Source organism: Ananas comosus, linkage group 9 (assembly GCF_001540865.1).
Source record: "Ananas comosus cultivar F153 linkage group 9, ASM154086v1, whole genome shotgun sequence".
NCBI classification, from domain to species: Eukaryota; Viridiplantae; Streptophyta; class Magnoliopsida; order Poales; family Bromeliaceae; genus Ananas; species Ananas comosus.
In genome coordinates, this window is record NC_033629.1 from 10,129,151 (window position 1) to 10,148,282 (window position 19,132).

The following is a 19,132-nucleotide window of genomic DNA, read 5'->3' on the forward strand; positions in this document are numbered from 1 at the left end:
TTCAAGAGAATCTAATTCCATGATCAACAAATTGCAGAGAATCTAATTTTTCACTTTAGTGTCACCCAAAGTTTTTAAGTTTTTGAAGAAAAAACTATCAGCAATTCTTGAAACAGTTTTACTGAAACATCACTTATGCAAAGCGATAGGTAGGCCAAATGAGCCCCAACTTTGTAGTTCTAATTAATGGCATTCTTTTGACATGTCCTGTAAAGTGAAATCAACACATATTAGATGCAAAAAGAATAAGAGCTATCATCTATGGAATGACTCCCAAAGAACACCAAGATCAACATTGCCCCCAGATAGAATGATCCCGATTTTGCTGCTCTCGTTCCATGCGGCACTCTGTTTGAATCTCTGGGACAGAACCGCAGCAAGACCAACGGCGCCGCTTGGCTCCACAGCCACTTTTAGAATCTCGTAGCACAGTCGCATGGCCTCGATTATTTCCACATCGTCGACGGTGATGATATCGTCCACTAAATCGCGCACCACTGGCCTGAATCATAATTAGTAAAGAAATTTTTCTTTTTTACTGTTCCAACAATGGACTCAAATGAAATGATTTATACAACAAATGTTGGGGAAAAATGTTAAGTTTTAGCGAGGACAACATGTGTTACGAAAGAAAGTTTTGAGAAGAGAGATGTGATAGCTAAAACAGATATTTTACCACAAAGAGAAGAACATAATACAACATCCACAACTTGAGAACATTCTACCAGTTTCTTAGCCATACATGTTATTGTACAGATTATGTGTTTTAAACATAGCTAATTAAAAAGAGAGAGGGAGACAATGGAACTTCTAACCCCCCCAAAAGTTCTCTTTTTTATTTATTTCCTTAAAAACTCAATTTCTGAGAGAGTATGTACTCATTCATCATGTTTATATATGTAGGCATTCGCATTCACAAATACAGATGTGGATTCCATGGCTACTAATATGCATGAAGGAGAGAAACTTTTAAATGCATACCATGTCAATTCTCCAAGAAAAGCACGAAGTCCATCCGCGATGGTGTCGGTCTCGGGAAGTGTGATGATCCTACCTTCTGCCTTGGACCGAGCAGCATCGTCAGCACCCTTTGGTTCGGCAGCCAAAACACGGATAGAAGGATTCAGGGCCTTAGCAGCCAATGTCACACCAGAAATTAAACCACCACCTACATTTGAACAGAACACACAAACACAAGATGTGAAGAATAACCATGAAAAATATAACATAGTTTGTTGATGTTAAAAAGCATTCAATGTTACGAACCACTAATTGGTACGACTATTGTGTCGATTCCAGGGGCTTGCTCCAACAGCTCTAGCGAAATTGTGCCCTGACCACTTGGATGATATAACAAGACTTTTTTCAGTATAGAATGTATATTCCAAAGGAAATATTGAATGAAGATGTCATCATCAACTAACCCTAGTCTTAAGAAAAGACAGTCATTGACTCGCTAATTGGGTCTAATATTATTCATGGGTTTGCACAAGGAAATAGATTCGGGAGTGAGACAAAGCAGTTTACAAGGCCGTCACAGTTGCAAAGAAAAGAATCTTATGTGTAATAAGGTTCAGCGAGAGAATTATACTGTAACAAAATGTACAAGAAGGTTAAGGCGAGTGGATCATCTAATTTACTTTGAACATAACATGGTATGCATGCATTCAAAATTAGTACAAACAAAGGATAATAGATCCTTTCTATAATATCTAAGAATTTCTAACAAATAACTATACTTTGACAATTCAACTCAGAGTTTTCAGATGTTCATCTCACCATGGGAAAATATTATTCTTAATGAACTTATATATTCACTACTCAAAAACAAACTTGAATTCTCAATATTCTTCTGTAATCATTAGAGATACGAATTAGCTTTATAGGTGATGTGATAATAAGTCTCTTCACTGTCAATATGAAACAGCGCAAATTAAATTGACTTGTATAACACCCCTAATGTAAACATGCATGTCCGCTTTTGAGTACTGGTAATTATAATATAAGGAATTCAATTAACACCGGCAATATAAAAATGAAGATTAATATTGATATGCCATTAAATCTTTTGCCAATACTCAGATGTAAGAGAGAGGAAAATTTTCCAATTATTGCTTTACAACATGACATGCAGCGTAGAATGTGGTCTTCCTAATGAGGTTCAAATTAGGGGGTCAAAATTGTTCATTGATGATGATTTTGTAATTTGCTACACTAAGATGACCATAACCAGATAAATTTAGTGCCTTATAAGTAAGGATTTAAGTACCGTGGTACGGAGCTATGCTGAGCACTTGCCTATATAGTATGACACACTATTTGAAAAGATGCACCTCGGCACCTAGGCATGAGGCGCGTGCCTAGGCTCTGAGGCACGTGCTTATACCAGTAAAGTGTGGACTTTCCACTTATTCAACATGAATTTACGGATGTAAACGGGGCCGATCTGGGGACGGGAGCCCCGCCCTACCTCCCACCCCAACTACCAAAATCCCGTCCTGCCTCTTGCCCCGAATACGTGACGGGTCAAAAAATATATCCCATAATCCGCTCCGCCTCGTAACCCGCCTCCCGCCGGCGCCTCGAATCTACCCCGCCAACTAATATTTTTTTATAAAATATAATATATTAATATTTTGTAAAATGTAAATTAATAATTTTTAATAATATTATATATATAATTAATAACATTAATTATAAAAATAAAAAATATCAATCACAATTAGAAACAAAATTCAAAAATTACAAGTACATGAGAAATGAGAGCACTAACTTATTTTTATTTTGGGCTTTTTTGTAAATATGGATATTTTTTAAAAATATAAATGGTTTTCGGGGCGGATTTGGGGCGGATCATGGGGGGCGGATTCGGGGCAGATTCAGAGTAGGTCAAAATTTCTCCCGTTTCTTGCCTTGAATCCGTCTCGGATCATAAAAATTACCTAGTTTCCTGCCCCAAATCCGTTTATTTTCTCCCGTTTATTGCCCTATTCAAAGCGGATTGAGGCGGGAGCTCCACCAACCCGGATCCGTTTGCATCCCTACATGAATTCTAGGTAATAACAAGGAGACAAAAATTGAACAGAGAAAAAAGAAGAGTAGGAAAAACTTGGTACATTCTGAGAAAATTCTCAACATGAGTGACGTTTTCGAATTGCTTAGGGGAGAGAACTGAAGGCACCTATAAACCATGCGTTTAAATTAATTCAGTCTTAATGGTATACTTGCTAGAAAATGTACTTCAAATGGAGAACCTAGAATTTGGAACGCTCCTATTAAAGGCGTGGAAATTCTAACTTGGATGCTACCAGAACCAATTGATAAAATTTGACCCATACCTTATAATGTTCTTATCATTAAATGGATGAATAAGGACAGCACCAGTTTCTTGTTGAACCTTTCTAGCCACTGTTTCTCTTGATTGGATAGTGGCCTCACTCCATATAACCTGTCCGCCATAGCGCTTGACATTTTCAACCTTGCATTTTGGTGCATTTTTGGGTATTACAATGTAAGCAGGGATCCCACGTAGTTTCGCAGCCAAGGACACTGCAGCAGCATGGTTACCACTAAATCGAAAATATTTCATTAAGATTTCTAACATAGAGAGAGAGAGAGAGAAATTATATTCTTCACAAAAAACAGTAAACTAGAGTTGACCTGCTATGAGTTACTACTCCCTTAGCTGCTTGGCCATCTTCAAGAGAGAATACAGCATTGGAAGCACCTCTAATTTTGAATGCCCCACTGGAATTTACATAAAATTAGCAGAAAAACGAATTACGAAAATTTAGGTCGCATTTGAATTTGCATTGTTTAGATTTATGTTTATGTAGTTGAAGGACGATGGACTTATTTCAACTTGAAAATAGATGACTACGCAAAATAACCAATTAAAGCAGAAGATAAAGAAGTCCATTTTCACCTGTCCTCAACCGCACAGAATTTGAGGGGGAAAAAATAATAAAGTGAAAAAATTTAAAAAATAACTAATATCAAAACACACCTAAATATTTATATTTATGAAACAAGATGGACATATTGCTGCTAAAGGTTGCGTATCCGCTCACCCCTTCTGGAAGCATTCACACTTGAAAAACAATTGTTTCCCGGCTATGAAATCAAGAGATGTCGACGTGAGAACTGGAGTTCTATGGATATATGGAGCAATGCGGAGCTGTGCTTCTCTTATGGATACAATATCAGCGGCATAAATCTGATTTTCTTTATTGTCCTTTCGTTCCATTAAATCTGTGACATATTTATTATAATCAAGTTAAAATTTATTATTGTTATGTGATACTGCGTCTGAAAACAGGTAGCATTGGTAGATCAGAAATTTCATGAACTCAAACATGCGATTGAACTCCTACTCCATCCATAACATTTCGTGTAATGGCTCGACAGATTTCGTGCCCGTTTGACCAAATTTATGAAACAACTTCTCTACTACGAGTAGTAGGCAAGCATAACCAAAAGCTTATAGAGTTTTTGCTGTGGAGGGAAGCTAAAATGAGCTTGAAGCTTCAAGTTACAAAGCTGTTAGAAGATCTTCTATGCAAACAAATTGATTATGCTGTAATTAGTGTCAAGTTATCTAGTACAGTGCAACAATTTGATCATTTCTCGCCATGCCATTTCCTGTATTTCTGCTAATAATAATCCGCTCACCAGTCCTATATTTTGAGTTATAGACTTTGCATACTCGAGGGATAAAACTACATTTCTTTTGTCAGTTTATCCCACTATATGATGGTAAAATCAGGAAAAAGAATTGCTACCAAATTCGTTTTGGGTAATGGGAGTTGATGCTTAAGCAATCACCTAAGAGTACGATCTACAAGAGATTCTCGAATAAATCTGAAATGCGTGCAAGGAAATTAAGATTGAGCTATTAACATTCACAATGACAGCTGTACGCATAAAAAGGCATAACAGAATAGCCGAAGATAAAATAATCTTTAGCTTGAATACTTGGAGCTGGTCTCTTCTAATCTAATTAGAAAGCAGACACACCAAAAAACTAAGTAGAAACTCCTTAGCAGCCAGTATCTACAATCATAGTATGGCTTTTCTCTAATGGAATCTACATGAAAAACTCGATGGAGTACGAGAAGTCGACGGTGGTTTCCTAGATATCTCCTTATGATGAGTTAATGAAATACCTCCTGGAAAAACTCTAGATAATTCTCAAGGTTTTCTCGGCAAAGTATCTCATTAACCCAGAAAAATTTTTTTTTTGACTGTGAGACAAAATTCACAAGGTGATTCATTGTACAATTTATTAATGGGATAAAAAATAAATAAATAAGCCATAATGTTAGTTGATATCCTCACACCCCCACACAAGAAGGTCAGTGATCTGCTTGATCTAGCCTAACCTAAGAAGGAAAAAACAAAGAAAGAAGTGGAAAATAACACAAAAGAGTTCGTGCGGGGCATAAGGCATGCTCCGCCACTCGACGAAAAACGGAAACAATTGCCCCACTGCACCTATATCGACAATGCCACTCCTGAGAGAAGAGCCTCAAGGTGAACTCGACAAAGCTAGCTCTAAGAGAGGCTATTCATCATTTAAAATTAAATTCGAGGAGGAAAAAAAAAAAAAACTTGATATTTGAGCATTGACCATAAGATTAATATTCAAATCATGTAATGCGGGTTGAAATTAATGAAAAGCAATCGACCCAGTTCAGAAATGTAAATCTCAAGAGTTCAACTACTAAAAAGACCACAATAAAGTTGAACTACAAAATTAAAACTTTTTTTTCAATTTAACACTTTAAAATTTTATAATTTGACAAATAATGCTGTAAAATTTTATTTGGCCAAATAATCCTATTTTGTCCAACTCAGTGGTCAAATAGAAGAGCAATTGTCAGATAGAAGAGCAATTAGAAGGTGGTCAATCGTTTACCATCTATAATGAAATTTAAAAGACGTTTTCCCATGTATAATCCAAGTAACCACATAAAAATTTCAACAAAGCATATACAATCCCACCAACCTAAAAAATCCTAACAATCTATTCATACAATTCTAACAATCAAACAAAAATTCTAATAATCCACGTACAACCCTAACAACCTCTCAAAGATCCTCACAATCTATAAAAAAAATAATAACAATCTGAAAACGGTGAACTTGTTTCTCATTCTTGTCCCACATGGCACTGAGTTGGCAAAATGAGGATTAATTGGCCAAATAAAATTTTGGATGGATCATTTCGCAAATTAGAAATTTTTTTAGGGTTATTGTAAAAAAAAAAAAGGTTAAAATGCCCTAATTTGACACCTGCTTTCTCTCTTGGGTGTGTTTGGTTCGCCCATTTTTCACCTTGGAATCAGAATCAGAATGGATGAATCCGTTTGTTCATATTTGATATGCGGTATTTCCATCCGATTCCGATTTCCGGATGAATGGGAATCCTTCTAATTACTCCTTTTTCTAATCCGGCCTAGGAGGCCGAATTGAAAATTAAATCCGGGCGGAATGGATTTGTTCGGATTAATCATTGAAATCCTCTTTTCTCTCTTCATTATGCCCAAACAAGTGAAGCTCAAACTCCTTTCTCTTTCAATCCAATTTGGCAAAATTAAGCCTCCAAAGCAGTCACCAGATTCTTCCTTGCTCTAATATTACATAAGCAACCAGCAGTAAGTAAGCAAATCACGACCAGAAAGAGCACAATCAACCAACCAAATCTCACAGAGAAGGGAGCTGATTTGATCCTGGGGCGTAATCTATTTCCCTTTAATTTAATTTGTGGTTCATTATAAGTTGAAATCGAAAAGCAAAAGATCTATGGCTACGGAAGAGAGCGAAAGGAAATTGCCACGGAATTAATATTTCCGAAGATCTAAAACAGGGATGTAAAGAGGGGATTAATCTGACCCGGGAGGGGGTGGAGATTCGGAAGCGTCGAGGCCTCGAAGGATCCCGAAGGCGAGCCACCGCTGGCCGGGGGGTGCTGGTGGTGGTACAGGATCCGCGATTCGGGTACTATCTCAGTCGACGAAAATAGGGAAAACTTCAAATACCGCCCATATTGTTTCATACTTTTTTATTTTAATATTTTATAATTTAAAATATATTAATTTAGTATCTAATAAATTTTTTTTTTTGTCAGCTCCTCAGTTAACATTTTGTTAAATTATGTATAAAAAATTTCAGATACCCCATCTAGATTTATCGAATATTTACTTTAGTATCTTTTTAGTTTTAACTCTATCATTGATTTAATAAAAAAAATTAGTGGATGACATAATAGAAAAAAATAAAATCACAGGTACTGAATTGATACACTTTAATACTAAAAGAAAAAAATATGAAATCACAGGATGCGCGTAACGGGCATGCGTGAATGTGCCAGTGCATGAATGTAAAAAGTTAACATAAATAAAATAATAAAAAAAAACAAAATAAATTAAATAATAATAATAATAAGAGAATTTTGAATTTTCATGAACAAAAAGCTGCCACCATTTTGTCAGAAGTGCAACATACATCAATACTATGTCTTTGATTCTAAGTCCTCATTCTTTCCTGTTTTCTGTTTCCATACATCAAAACTAAGCATGATCTACTCTAAGCAGATGCACTCCTTTTCTAGAAGAAAGCGCTTCTCACGGCCTCAATATCTTGAATCGCCCATTTTCATACTTTAAAAGTTAAGAAGATATAAATTGGTAGGTTGGATAAGACTGAGTTTATCAGTAGAAGTGGCCCACTCTAAGATAGAAGTTTAGATTAATTTGCACCTCTTAATGTGCTATTTGATTTTACATTTTTTTTTTGTTTTTGAGAGATAGATAGCATGCTATCCGCTAATGTGCTAACTTGGGACCTCAGGTACCAACCATCAAATTCTTTGCCACTTGCGTTAGGGACGGTCGGTTGATTTTATTGATTATATTTTGCCAATTATTTTTTTTAAGTTGTCTATTGGAAATTGTCAATTCTAGATATTATAAAAAAAGTTCACAAGCTATAAATGATAAGAATTTGATTAATCTCCTCTTCTTATTTTGTATATTATCCAAAATTAGCCTCCGCCTCGCAAAAGAAGATTGTGTCATTCATATACTGTATGAGTGTGACTTTATTTTTTTTAGTAAGATAAAGATTTGTAAAACTTACTTGCACCGTTAACTATTTTGATTTGACGATCTAGTCTAAAAAAATTATAATTTCCTGCTGATCCTTCAATTTATTAAATTTAAATTATTTAATAATTCTTCTATTTTAGAATTTACAAGTGTATTTTTCTTTACCGGTTTAATTAGCATTTTCATGTTAACTTATATGATTGTAAAGTTATTAAGGGAGGGGAGGGGAGAGAAAGAGAGAGTAGGGTGAAGTTCTTGCAGGTGAAGAAGTAGTGGAGGTCATTGATAGGGATGTGAACGGGTCGGATTTGGGGTGGATTTTTAAAAACTTGAATCCGAACCCGAACCTGATTCCAAATAGGGATGCAAACGAGGCGGATCCGGGGACGGGAGAGTTTTCCCACCTCCCGCTCCATTTCTTATCGGGGCGGGGCGGATTCGGGACGAGTTACTTTTTATTTTATTTTTGGCTCCCACTTACCGCTCCATTCCGGGCGGATCGGGGCGGGAGCCAGATTTTTGACGGATCGGGGCGGATTGAAGGAAGAAAAGAGTCTCCCACCTCCCGCTCCATTTACTTGGCGGATCGGAACGGATTTGGGGCGGGTTATATTTTTTTATATTTTTTGTTNATATATATATTATGTATAATGTAAAATAAATTCAGATTTGGATTGGGTTCGGATTCGGATTGGGTATAGTCAAAATTCATATCGGTATTCATATCCGTCGGATTTTTGTTTTGATATCCATATCTGAAACCATATCTATTCAGCACCGAATAAATTTGCTCCGTTCGGATTTAGGTTCGGATAAAATTTCATATATCCCTACCCATCAACATCCCTAGTCCCGGAGGATGCTTGTAGATAGAGGGAATGGATGAACACTAGATTTTTTTATGAACCCAGTTTGTTAATTTGTGCATGTTCTCAGCCTCCCTTTTATAATTTCCACTGTAAATATGGTGGACCGAGCGTACTGACTCTAATAAAGTAGAGTGTCTCGTAAAACCTTTGCTTTATGGCATACTAGTATACAACCCGCGCTTTGCGGCGGGTACATAGTATTTTAGTCACGTAGTATTTTAGTCGATATATATATACCAGCTCACTCTCTCTCGAGTGCGGCTAGGATGCTCATGGAAGCACGGAGGGCTCCGTGCTTCCACTTTGTTTTCGATGTTCGGACTTTCGAATCGACGATCGGCTCCGTTAGACTTGATCTAGAGTATTTGAAGTATCTAGAAAATAAATTTTGCGATTTTTCGATATCATTTGCCTAGTGATCGAAGTGGCTCAAAATCAACGGCTGAAAATAAAAATCTTACAAAATATGATGATATGACATTAAAATTTTAGATCAAAGTTATTGATCTTGTTTTATATGGTATAAAGAATTTTCTATCAAAATTTCATGTGATTTGGATATTTCTACACCGTTAAACTTGCAACTAGCTCACCACGGCCATTAAAATTATTGATTTTGAGCCCCTTCGATCACTAGGCAAATAATATTGAAAAATCACAAAATTTATTTTCTAGGTACTTCAAATACTCTAGATCAACTCTAACGGAGCCGATCGTCAATTCGAAAATCCGAACATCGAAAACAACTTGAAAGCACGGAGGGCTCCGTGCTTCCATAAGCATACCAGCCCTCTCTCTCTCTCTCTCTCTCTCTATATATATATATAATTTTTAAAATCTTAAAATTGAAAAAAATTACAATAAAAAATACTAAACAAACTTAAGGGGCTTTTTTATAAAATGACCCTCCAAAAAATCATAATTAGTAAAATGATCCTGCCAAACTAACCATCCTTTCGCCACGTGGGCGCCACGTCAGTGTTTCTCACAAAGACGGTGAATTGTTCACCGTTTTTGTAATATTTATTATGAAGGCGGTGAATGGTTCACCACCTTATAAAGACGGTGAACCATTCACCCACCCCCCTTTCATTTCCCCTTACAATGCTGCCGCCTTTCGAACTGCACCCTTATAATTCTGTCTTTTTTGTACCCTTGAGAAGACGGGGAATGGTTTACCATCTTAACTATTCACCGTCTTTAGTGTAAAATACGACCCAGCAAAATTTAGCTAAGTTCTGAAGTCGGAGCTAAAATATAGATAAAATGATGAATATGATGAATGGTTCATCGTTTTCATAAAGACGGTGAATAATTTACTGTGTGCTTTGTTGTGCTTTGCGGTTTATACTAAAGGCGGTGAAGTTCACGGCTTTAGTGCAAACAGCCTCCAGCCCCCAGTGCTTAGTAATTTATTCCTGACCAGATCTTATCCTCTGCCGCGGGAGTTTGACCGGCGGGCCGGCTTCTGCTCCGCTCTTCTTCCCGCAGGCGGCAGCAGACAGCGAATCGAAAGAGAGAGAGAGAGATGGCGCTGAAGGTGTACGCCGATCGGATGTCGCAGCCATCCCGCGCCATCATCATCTTCTGCAAGTAAATCACTACTCCTCTCCCTTCTTTTCCTTCTCTTCTCTCCGTTTATTATATCCATTTTTAGGGGTTTTTTGCGGAATTTTAAAGCATTTCTTGGTGAGGTTTCAGGGTAAACCGCATCGAATTCGAGGAGGTGAGGATAGATCTCTCCAGGGGCCAGCATCGATCGCCTCAATTCAGAGGTGCTTCTCTTCTGCCATTCCTTCCCTGCTGAATCCAACCCTTTTTTAGTGATTATACTTAATAATTATTTCAAAGTGACCTTTGAGCCGAGATATTGTTTGTTTTTAGGATTTGGGATCAGCATACAACTTTAAGTACATGCCATGTGTGAGATCTTGTGCACGATAAAAACGCAGCAGAAAAAGAAAATCAAATAAAATTTGATCTTAAAATACGAGATCCGGTCTCGAAAACCACGCAAAATTACAAAAGAAAAAAGGAAGATCTGATCTTCATTTTTGCGCAGGTAGATTTATACCACAATTTGATGAGCGTGAAATTTGATTCTCTTGAAGCCGCACACACGTCGGCCTCTAGAGGTATCCACACGAGGTTGCTGATCTGATCGAAATCCTCATCGGGGTGTTAGCTTTCTTGCAGAGAACGCCTTTATGCTAATTGATCGGATCATAAATAATTTCACAAACAAGTAAGGAACATGTAAAGCTTACAATCATAATTAACTCTTTCCTGAAGCTGCACATGCGTCCGGTCTCTACAGGTATCCACATGAGGTTGCTGATTTGATTTTAATCCTCACCGAAGTGTTAGCTCCCTTGCAGAGAACGTCTTTATGCTAATTGATCGGATCATAAATAATTTCACAAACAAGTAAGGAACGTGTAAAGCTTACAATCATAATTCACTCTTTCTGATTGTGTTAAAAGGTGTGGAGCAACCTAGGTGCTAGGGATGAGGACATGGGAGATTCGATTCGATATAATTCGGACACGGCAACTCGACAACCTAAAAAAAATTAGGACACGGACACGATATAGGCACCATTTATAAAACATAATACCATTAATATAATGATATTATATTTATTATATATAAAATATTAATTTTGCTAAAATATTGTTATATTTCTGATACAAATGAAAGTTAATAAAATTCTCATTGATAGTTCATATATTTTAAGAAAAAAATTTCTCCACCATACGTAATTTAGTTATATCGTCCAAAAAGAGTTCTTATGCATTCATCAAAAGGAAAAATATTTATTATCTTACATTATATACTAATAAGAAAGTAAAAAAATATATATATTTTTGAATCGCTATGGACGTGCGTCTAACGTGCGTCCATGGCATCCGACGCCGACACAAGTCCGACACGGACATGCGTGTGTCCAATGTGGACACGGAAGTTTATAGCGGCATATGTGATAATAGGGAACAACCGTATATCTCCAAAAACTTAAGCTGCCAGAGAAATGTTTGGGCTTGAGGCTTTTTGTTATGCCCAAGACGTGGAATAATTAAATGGGAGCAAATTAAATGAAGGAGCGGGACTCAAACTCAGAATTTTCTGCTCCAAAACTATGGTAAAAGTTGTAAAACAACCGTTTTTCTCCAAAAGTTTAAGCTTCCAAAGAATAATATTTCGATATTTATAATCGACAAAGATTTTGGGAACATACAGTTGTCAATCATATGTTCTTCCCACTCGGTCAAAGGCATTTGACAGGCGCACTAACAATTTAAAAACTGACGGTTGAATCACTGGTTGCTTGCTTCATCAGCATTATGGTTTAGAATCTCTTTCATTATTCATGTCGGTATTTGTTGCTCTTTCCATTTACGGAATGATGAAGGATTGAGATTGAAGTCATTAAACCTTCAAATTTGTTTTGTTAGTATGTCCTTCACTTTAGCCAGACTCTTTACCCATGAGGATCGGTGTGAAACTTCCATTGTTGACAAAGTCTAATTAACTGGTATGAGGCAGATTTAAAATGTAAGGGTTGAAAAATCACAACTTGTACTTTATAAATCAATTGTTACATTTGGTGCAGCTGAGTTCGCTGCGTTTGTCAGCTAGAGCTTAGAAAAGCTTTTGTATTCATGCCTTTCAAAAAAGAAAGTTTGAGCTCTTGTGAAGGAATCAAACGGCTTTGAACTTGAACCAGATCTTTAATTCGCACAGTTTTCCTTTTCCCATGTTCAATTTGACATTTTGATTAGATGAATTTATAGCCTCAGGAAGAGAGGAAATGTGAATGCAACAACAGTTTATCAGGTCGGAAGCTAAGCTGTTGGGTAGCTTATTATTAATAAAAGATGAACATCCATTGGAAATATCATTTAGGGTATGTTTGTTTTTCCTTAACTGAAATTCGGGCCAAAATTGAGTTCTGACATTTTGACTTAATGCATTCATAGCCTGAAGGAGAAAGAGCATTACGTGGTCTTTCATTTGAAAACTGAAAACTAAAGGATAGCGAATACAATAGCAATTTATCAGGTCGGAAATTAAGCTGTCGATTAACTTATTATTAATTAAAGATGAACATCTAGTGGAAATATCATTTGGGCCACTCACTTCGCCTGTTTGTAATATTCCAGGTATTCCCTACATTTTCCATGCAATATGATCAAATTGCCACCGGTGAGGGGCATATTGTCATTCCCATCCTTGATTGGGAATCACTATTCCATTAACAAGAATACACACTCCTTACACCCTCCAAACTCAAGTGGCATTGCGACAATCTTGTCATTCCAATATAAAATGTATTATATTCCTGGAAAGCAAACAAACCGATGAGATGCACCACACCTTACTACCTTAGTTATGTTCCATTCGGGCCTTAAAAAACTCTACCATGTTAAATTAACCACGTATATTAGTATTGATAAAAAAAAATTTATTGTTGAATAATGACTTTGCCAACTCCTTTGGATGGAGGTTCCATGAACTATGAACTACTGAAAAAAAAAATGCCTGTTCAAATTATATGTGTTCAGCTACATTTATCCTTTTCCGCAATGTAGCAGAAACTTGAAAGTGAAACAAATGTGAGTATCAAGATAAGCGAGTACATTATTATGTTGGTTTTTCCTCATGAATTTTTTGTGTTCTGCTTATTTTTGGCTGTTGTTTCATTTGAGAAGTATTTGTGAAATTTTAATACAAAACTCTTTCATTGTTTTCAAAACTTTCTACTTGGTAGCCATATATCAAATTAATGTAAGAAATATTTTGTTGACAATATTCTCACAAAGCCTTTTACCAGCAATACAACTTACCTAGAGCTTTACTCAACATTGGGAAAGCTTCATTTATTATTGTTATCCTATCTCTGGTCAATTGTGTTAATTTGGATGCTTTTCTCAGAAATAAATCCGATGGGACAAGTTCCGGCGATTGTTGATGGAAGATTTAAATTGTTTGAGAGGTATCATATTCTTCTTCTTAAGTTGTGCTGAACATTTTTTGAGATGCAGAAATTTGGGTGGTGTGAGTAATGGGCATGTTAGATTGTAAGCAGCAGCTGCAATATTAAAAAGGTGCATGGTCATATGAGCAGGACTTATTCATTGTAGCTTTGCCTCTTGAATTATTCCATATTTAAGTGTGTTGGAGACAAGCTTTGTAGAATTTTCTCATTGGAAATGTTGAGGAAGTACTTTTGGAGTAATGGAACTTCTAGTAATCTAATTATACTATTGGTTAGCCTTTTGAGAATTTTTTTTGAGATAAAATTTGAAAGTTTTGGACTTCATAACTCAACTTGCTTAGGTCTAGATTGATATTGTTTACGTTGTTTATTTTTTAATATTTTGTTACACAGAAATTTCATATAATAGACGGTGTGAATAGATGGTGGATGACTTACAACCCATACATCTATGGCATTGTTTGGAAACAAAAACATTAGCACTTGGTAGTAACTTCTTTTGTTTATTCGTCTTCTGAAGAAGATAGCAAACGAGGCCTTTGCCTTAAAGCTTGTAAACTTTGTATTTATTAACTCAAATTGCCTATGCTTCATGAACTTCTTCGGCTTGTTGGTCCAATTGGAGCTCCTACAGAACTTCTATTTAAATATGCTGTTTGAACTTAGGAGAAGCACTAACAGTACCGACCTAACCACTTGTGTAGCAGAAGCATAAGCTCCAAATTGAAGCTTTTTCTTTTGGGGCCCAAAGGCTAATTCTAGCTTTCTTCCGTAGCAAAAGTGCTTGGATGATGCCTTTTGGTGTAGAGAAGCTCTTCAAGTAGCCAGCTCAGTTAACATTTATCAAGTTGGAAAGTTGCCAAATTCTTACCGAGACATATTCGTGTTCCTTTTCTGGATGCTCCAAAGGTGGTCCAACATTTGTTCTTTTCAAGTTTTATCTTTGTTATTTGACAGTGGAATGGCTCGGAAAATTTAAGTTGTCTTTTTTCTGTTAAACTTTGAAGTTGAAGTTCTCTGTAGTTTTGCCGACTTTCTATTTTTATGGCTGCTGGTACTTTTTATTCTGTTGTTCTAATGACAATTCTATAATGTATGGACAGTCATGCCATCTTGAGGTATCTTGCTTGTGTATTCCCAGGAGTTCCAGATCACTGGTAATGTATTTTAGTAATTTATTATGAAGTATTAATTACTTTGCTTCTGTACGTTGAGTCCATTGTCTTGATAATTAGTTATTTTTGACAAACTGGTGTTCTTCGATATTTGCTTCTTACACCATGCCCACCACCACCCCCGCAACCCCCACNAAGGAAAAAAAAAACACACACACACAAGGAGGGAAAAAAGAAAAGGAAGAAAACCAAAACCACCCTGCAGTCTCAGAAAGACGAGGGTGGTAACAGGAGAACTAACCATTTTGGGGGTACCAATCGAAGATTGTGTTACGAAGACAAATACACAAACTTCTTGCGAAATGTTTTGTTACGAGTTAATGCTTCATAGAAAGAGGATTTGTTTTAAATAGATGTGGTATATTTAATATTTGAAAATTATTGGTGAGACCAGGGGGAAATGAATTTAGCTATGTGATTGATCTCTTTTTTTTCCCTAAGAATGTTGAAGTAAGCAATATTTTAGGGGGTTAACAAACAGGAATATGTTTTATTCTGACTAATTAAGACAATGGCTTATGGTTCAGAGATTGGAGAGGTCTGGTTTTAATAACTTTAGTTTATTCACGACGGTAGTTACTTTTCTTGTATAAAAGTGCATTTATTATGGATCTTGTATGTTACCTAACCTGATTAGTGTTACTGCTTACCTTTTTTATTTATTAACTTATTAATATTTTGAAGGTATCCAGCTGATTTATTTAGTAGAGCCAAAATTGACTCGATCTTGGATTGGCATCATTCCAACTTGCGTCGCGGTGCAGGTGGTAGTCTTTTCTGACTGTAACTTCTGGAAAATGTTTCCACATTTTTTTTTTTCCATTTCAATTCTGGTAGAGGAATCAACTTAGGAAAGTTAACTTATTTCCTGGGTTAGAATATAATTGAGCTGCTATTTATATGAGAAGATAATCAATAAAATCATAAAAATTCAATGCATCCTGTATAAATAAGAAAAATAATTTGGGTAAATTGGTGAAAGTATGAAAAGATAGAAAATAAAAAACAGATAGAATCTGCTGCTCTACTGGTCAACAGCTGGTCGCAATATACAAACTAATTTTTTGAATCTTCTCAGAACTGAGTTGTGCTTGACCCCAAAAACTTGGGGAGATTTTTTCATCTTTTCCTATATTTTTGTGCTTGTTTGTATTATTTTTTGTTGGACAAATAGAGCATTATGCTGTATTAGATGATAATCAATGGAGCTATCACAATACTGATTCATATCCTGCTATAGTCCAAAACTGCTGCTTGTGTGTTGCTTAAAATATGCGAATGCTAGTAACTTACTCAGGATACTTGCAAGTTGGGAACAAGATCTTTCCTTCTTTTGCTGGTCGGGAACAAGATCTTTCCTTCTTTTTAATTTCAAGCAATATATTGGATTACAACACGTTGAGAGTCCAATTGCCAGTTCTGTAAGTCCTATACTTAACAATTATAAAAATTATAGCCATCAGAAGTGAATCAAGTCTACTCAACGATATGAGAAGCATCGTATGAATTGCATATTTTAGGTTCAAAATTTATTATATACGCATTGAGAGGTGCTCCTAAAGCTTATGTAGCCATTTTAATGGTTAGCCTCATTTCTTTGCAAGAAGTTATGTTGTATACAATTGATGGACTATAGCTCCAAATGGAAAAAAGAAAAATGAACTTAGGCGGCATCATTTTTACAGTTACCGTTATTCTGTGGTAAATTTACTTGCTTTTTCGTATTACAACCTATAATGACGATGTTTTGTTGTCTTTCTTATTTTGGGAGTAAATTTCACATGATGCTGGGGAGTTAGCTGATAATACGCTTTTCTTAATGTGCAGTGACCTTTGTTCTGAACAGTGCACTGGCTCCTGCTCTTGGTCTGCCACTAAATCCACAAGCAGCAAGCGAAGCTGCACAATTGCTGAGTTCATCACTTTCAAGGATTGAATCCATTTGGCTCAAAGGGAATTCAAAGTTCTTATTAGGCAATTCTCAACCATCTATCGCAGACCTAAGCCTCGTCTGTGAGATTATGCAGCTGGAGGTACGTATGCAAATATAGCATCTGCTACTATTGTATTGTTAGCTCTCGGTAAATTTGCTTAACCCTACTACATTGTAAATGGGTTCATGTGGTTTAATGACAAATTCAGATTTACTTAGCTTCTTTTCAAAATATTTACTTAATACCTGGAGTTAAAATAGGAGATGCTTAGATCTTTTATTACTGCATTGATTACTTTGATGTGAATCCAAGCTGACTTCTCCAGAATTAAGGGTAGAGCTTGTAAGCTTGCTTCTATTGAATGTTGGAATTCGTCCCATGTATATTCGATGAAATAGTTTGTATACTTTGCATTGCATTGATACGATGACAATTTTGTGCCTTATAAATTGCACTTGGACTTGGCATTTTGTGCCCGAAAATTTTCTAGAATGATAATATAAAAAGATATAGATGCAATCTTTTATTAAGTAGCTATCTTCGACAACTTGATTGACTGCATCGAAAAAACTTGCTCATCTGTGATACAGGATTTTACAAAACGGTGATACAAAGTCTTAATGGCGATTTCATTCATCTTGTCTTCAGGTTGTGGATGAGAAAGATCGCGAGAGAATTTTGGGGCCTCATGAGAAGATACTGAATTGGATCGACAACGTCAAGAGAGCGACTAGCCCTCATTTCGAGGAGGTCAGCGAGGTCTTATACAAAGTCAAAGCACGGTTGCAAAGTAAGCCGGCTTCTTCGGCAAATCAGAATATCCAGCTCAATTTCAAGGCTAAAGCTTCGTCAAAGCTTTGATCAGGCCGAAACCCGAAATCTGTTGAAGTATGCTACAGGAATTCTTCTGAAGCCACAGGCAGGGTGGATATGGTGAATAAATTCAGTCCAGTGTAAAATTGTTTAAATAGTTTAAGTTGATTGATATGTGAAACATGGGTGTGGGTTTTTTTTGCTTTTGGAGGAGTTGGAACAAAGTTGTTTGTAATATCTTTACTCATAGTTGGTCAGATAAAACATATAGAGCTTTTGGCTGAAGGGAAAAGCCGAAATAAGCTTCTAGATCCAAAAGCAGCCGCTCTAATTGTAGCTCAAGCAAAGTTTTAAACAGATTTTGTGAAAAACTATGCTCGAAAACATTTCAAAGGGCTTAATAAAAAGATGTTAGTGCATTGCTATGCAGTAATTTGCTCAATCCTCTTAACTTTCCTTCATTGGTTTTGCATTTACTAATTGATTAAACACTGGTCAATTACTTTTGATCAAGATCAACCTGGTTTGTCTATTTGGAATTTTGCAATAAGTAACCAGGTGTTTTACAAAATTTTGAGAACCAAATCTGCATATGCGAAAGGCCACATTACAGTTTTGATCCTCAAAGGTGACATTTTTGTCTTCCAACCTTAATTTATTATTATAATAATAATTCTAGTTTAAATTTTTTAGATTATTGATGTTCAACGTTAGATCTAATTTAGTTAACTAAATACATGATACATGAGTTTAAACTAATATAGTAGTGATATGACATCTTAGTTATTTCTATGTCATCCATTATAATATTCGCGTTTTACTACAATATCAACAGTACATCATCATGCAATCAATATAATTGATTTGAGGGTCTTAATTACGACATGTTAAAAGGTTAGAATTAGCAATCGTAATAAATTAGAATTTGTAAGACTAAAGTGTCACTCACCTTAAAATTTGAAGAACAAAATTATCATTCTAGCTGTTGTAGACGACTAATGCTACATGCATATTTATTTATATGGTATAAATTTTATATCTCACTTATTCAAAGATTATGCTTTTTACTACTTTTATTAATTTTTTTTTTTGTTTATAGCGAAACGTGAAATGAATTTAATCCATATAAGTAGGGTCTAAAATTTACACTTGTATAGGGAGTAAAGTGCAAAATGCCATGGGAGTCAAATTCCCAAACTACCCTCCACCAATATCCGGTTTCTACAGGTTTTTA

General features: G+C 35.9%; 2 protein-coding genes across 2 annotated transcripts; one reads left to right on the plus strand and one right to left on the minus strand.

Annotated features, from left to right (window-relative positions):
* Positions 55-7,038, minus strand: LOC109715720 (serine racemase). The gene is made up of 7 exons (XM_020240854.1): positions 6,895-7,038; positions 4,071-4,251; positions 3,661-3,747; positions 3,339-3,569; positions 1,267-1,340; positions 982-1,168; positions 55-502 (listed from the first exon to the last, which is right to left on the minus strand). The coding sequence occupies exons 2-7, from the start codon at positions 4,244-4,246 to the stop codon at positions 256-258; spliced, it is 1,002 nt and encodes a 333-aa protein (XP_020096443.1). The 5' UTR covers positions 4,247-4,251; positions 6,895-7,038; the 3' UTR covers positions 55-255.
* On the plus strand, positions 10,354-18,331 carry LOC109715339 (glutathione S-transferase T1). The gene is made up of 7 exons (XM_020240308.1): positions 10,354-10,570; positions 10,679-10,752; positions 13,913-13,973; positions 15,080-15,133; positions 15,836-15,915; positions 16,979-17,184; positions 17,734-18,331. Exons 1-7 carry the CDS (start codon positions 10,506-10,508, stop codon positions 17,944-17,946), a joined length of 753 nt encoding a protein of 250 aa, XP_020095897.1. The 5' UTR covers positions 10,354-10,505; the 3' UTR covers positions 17,947-18,331.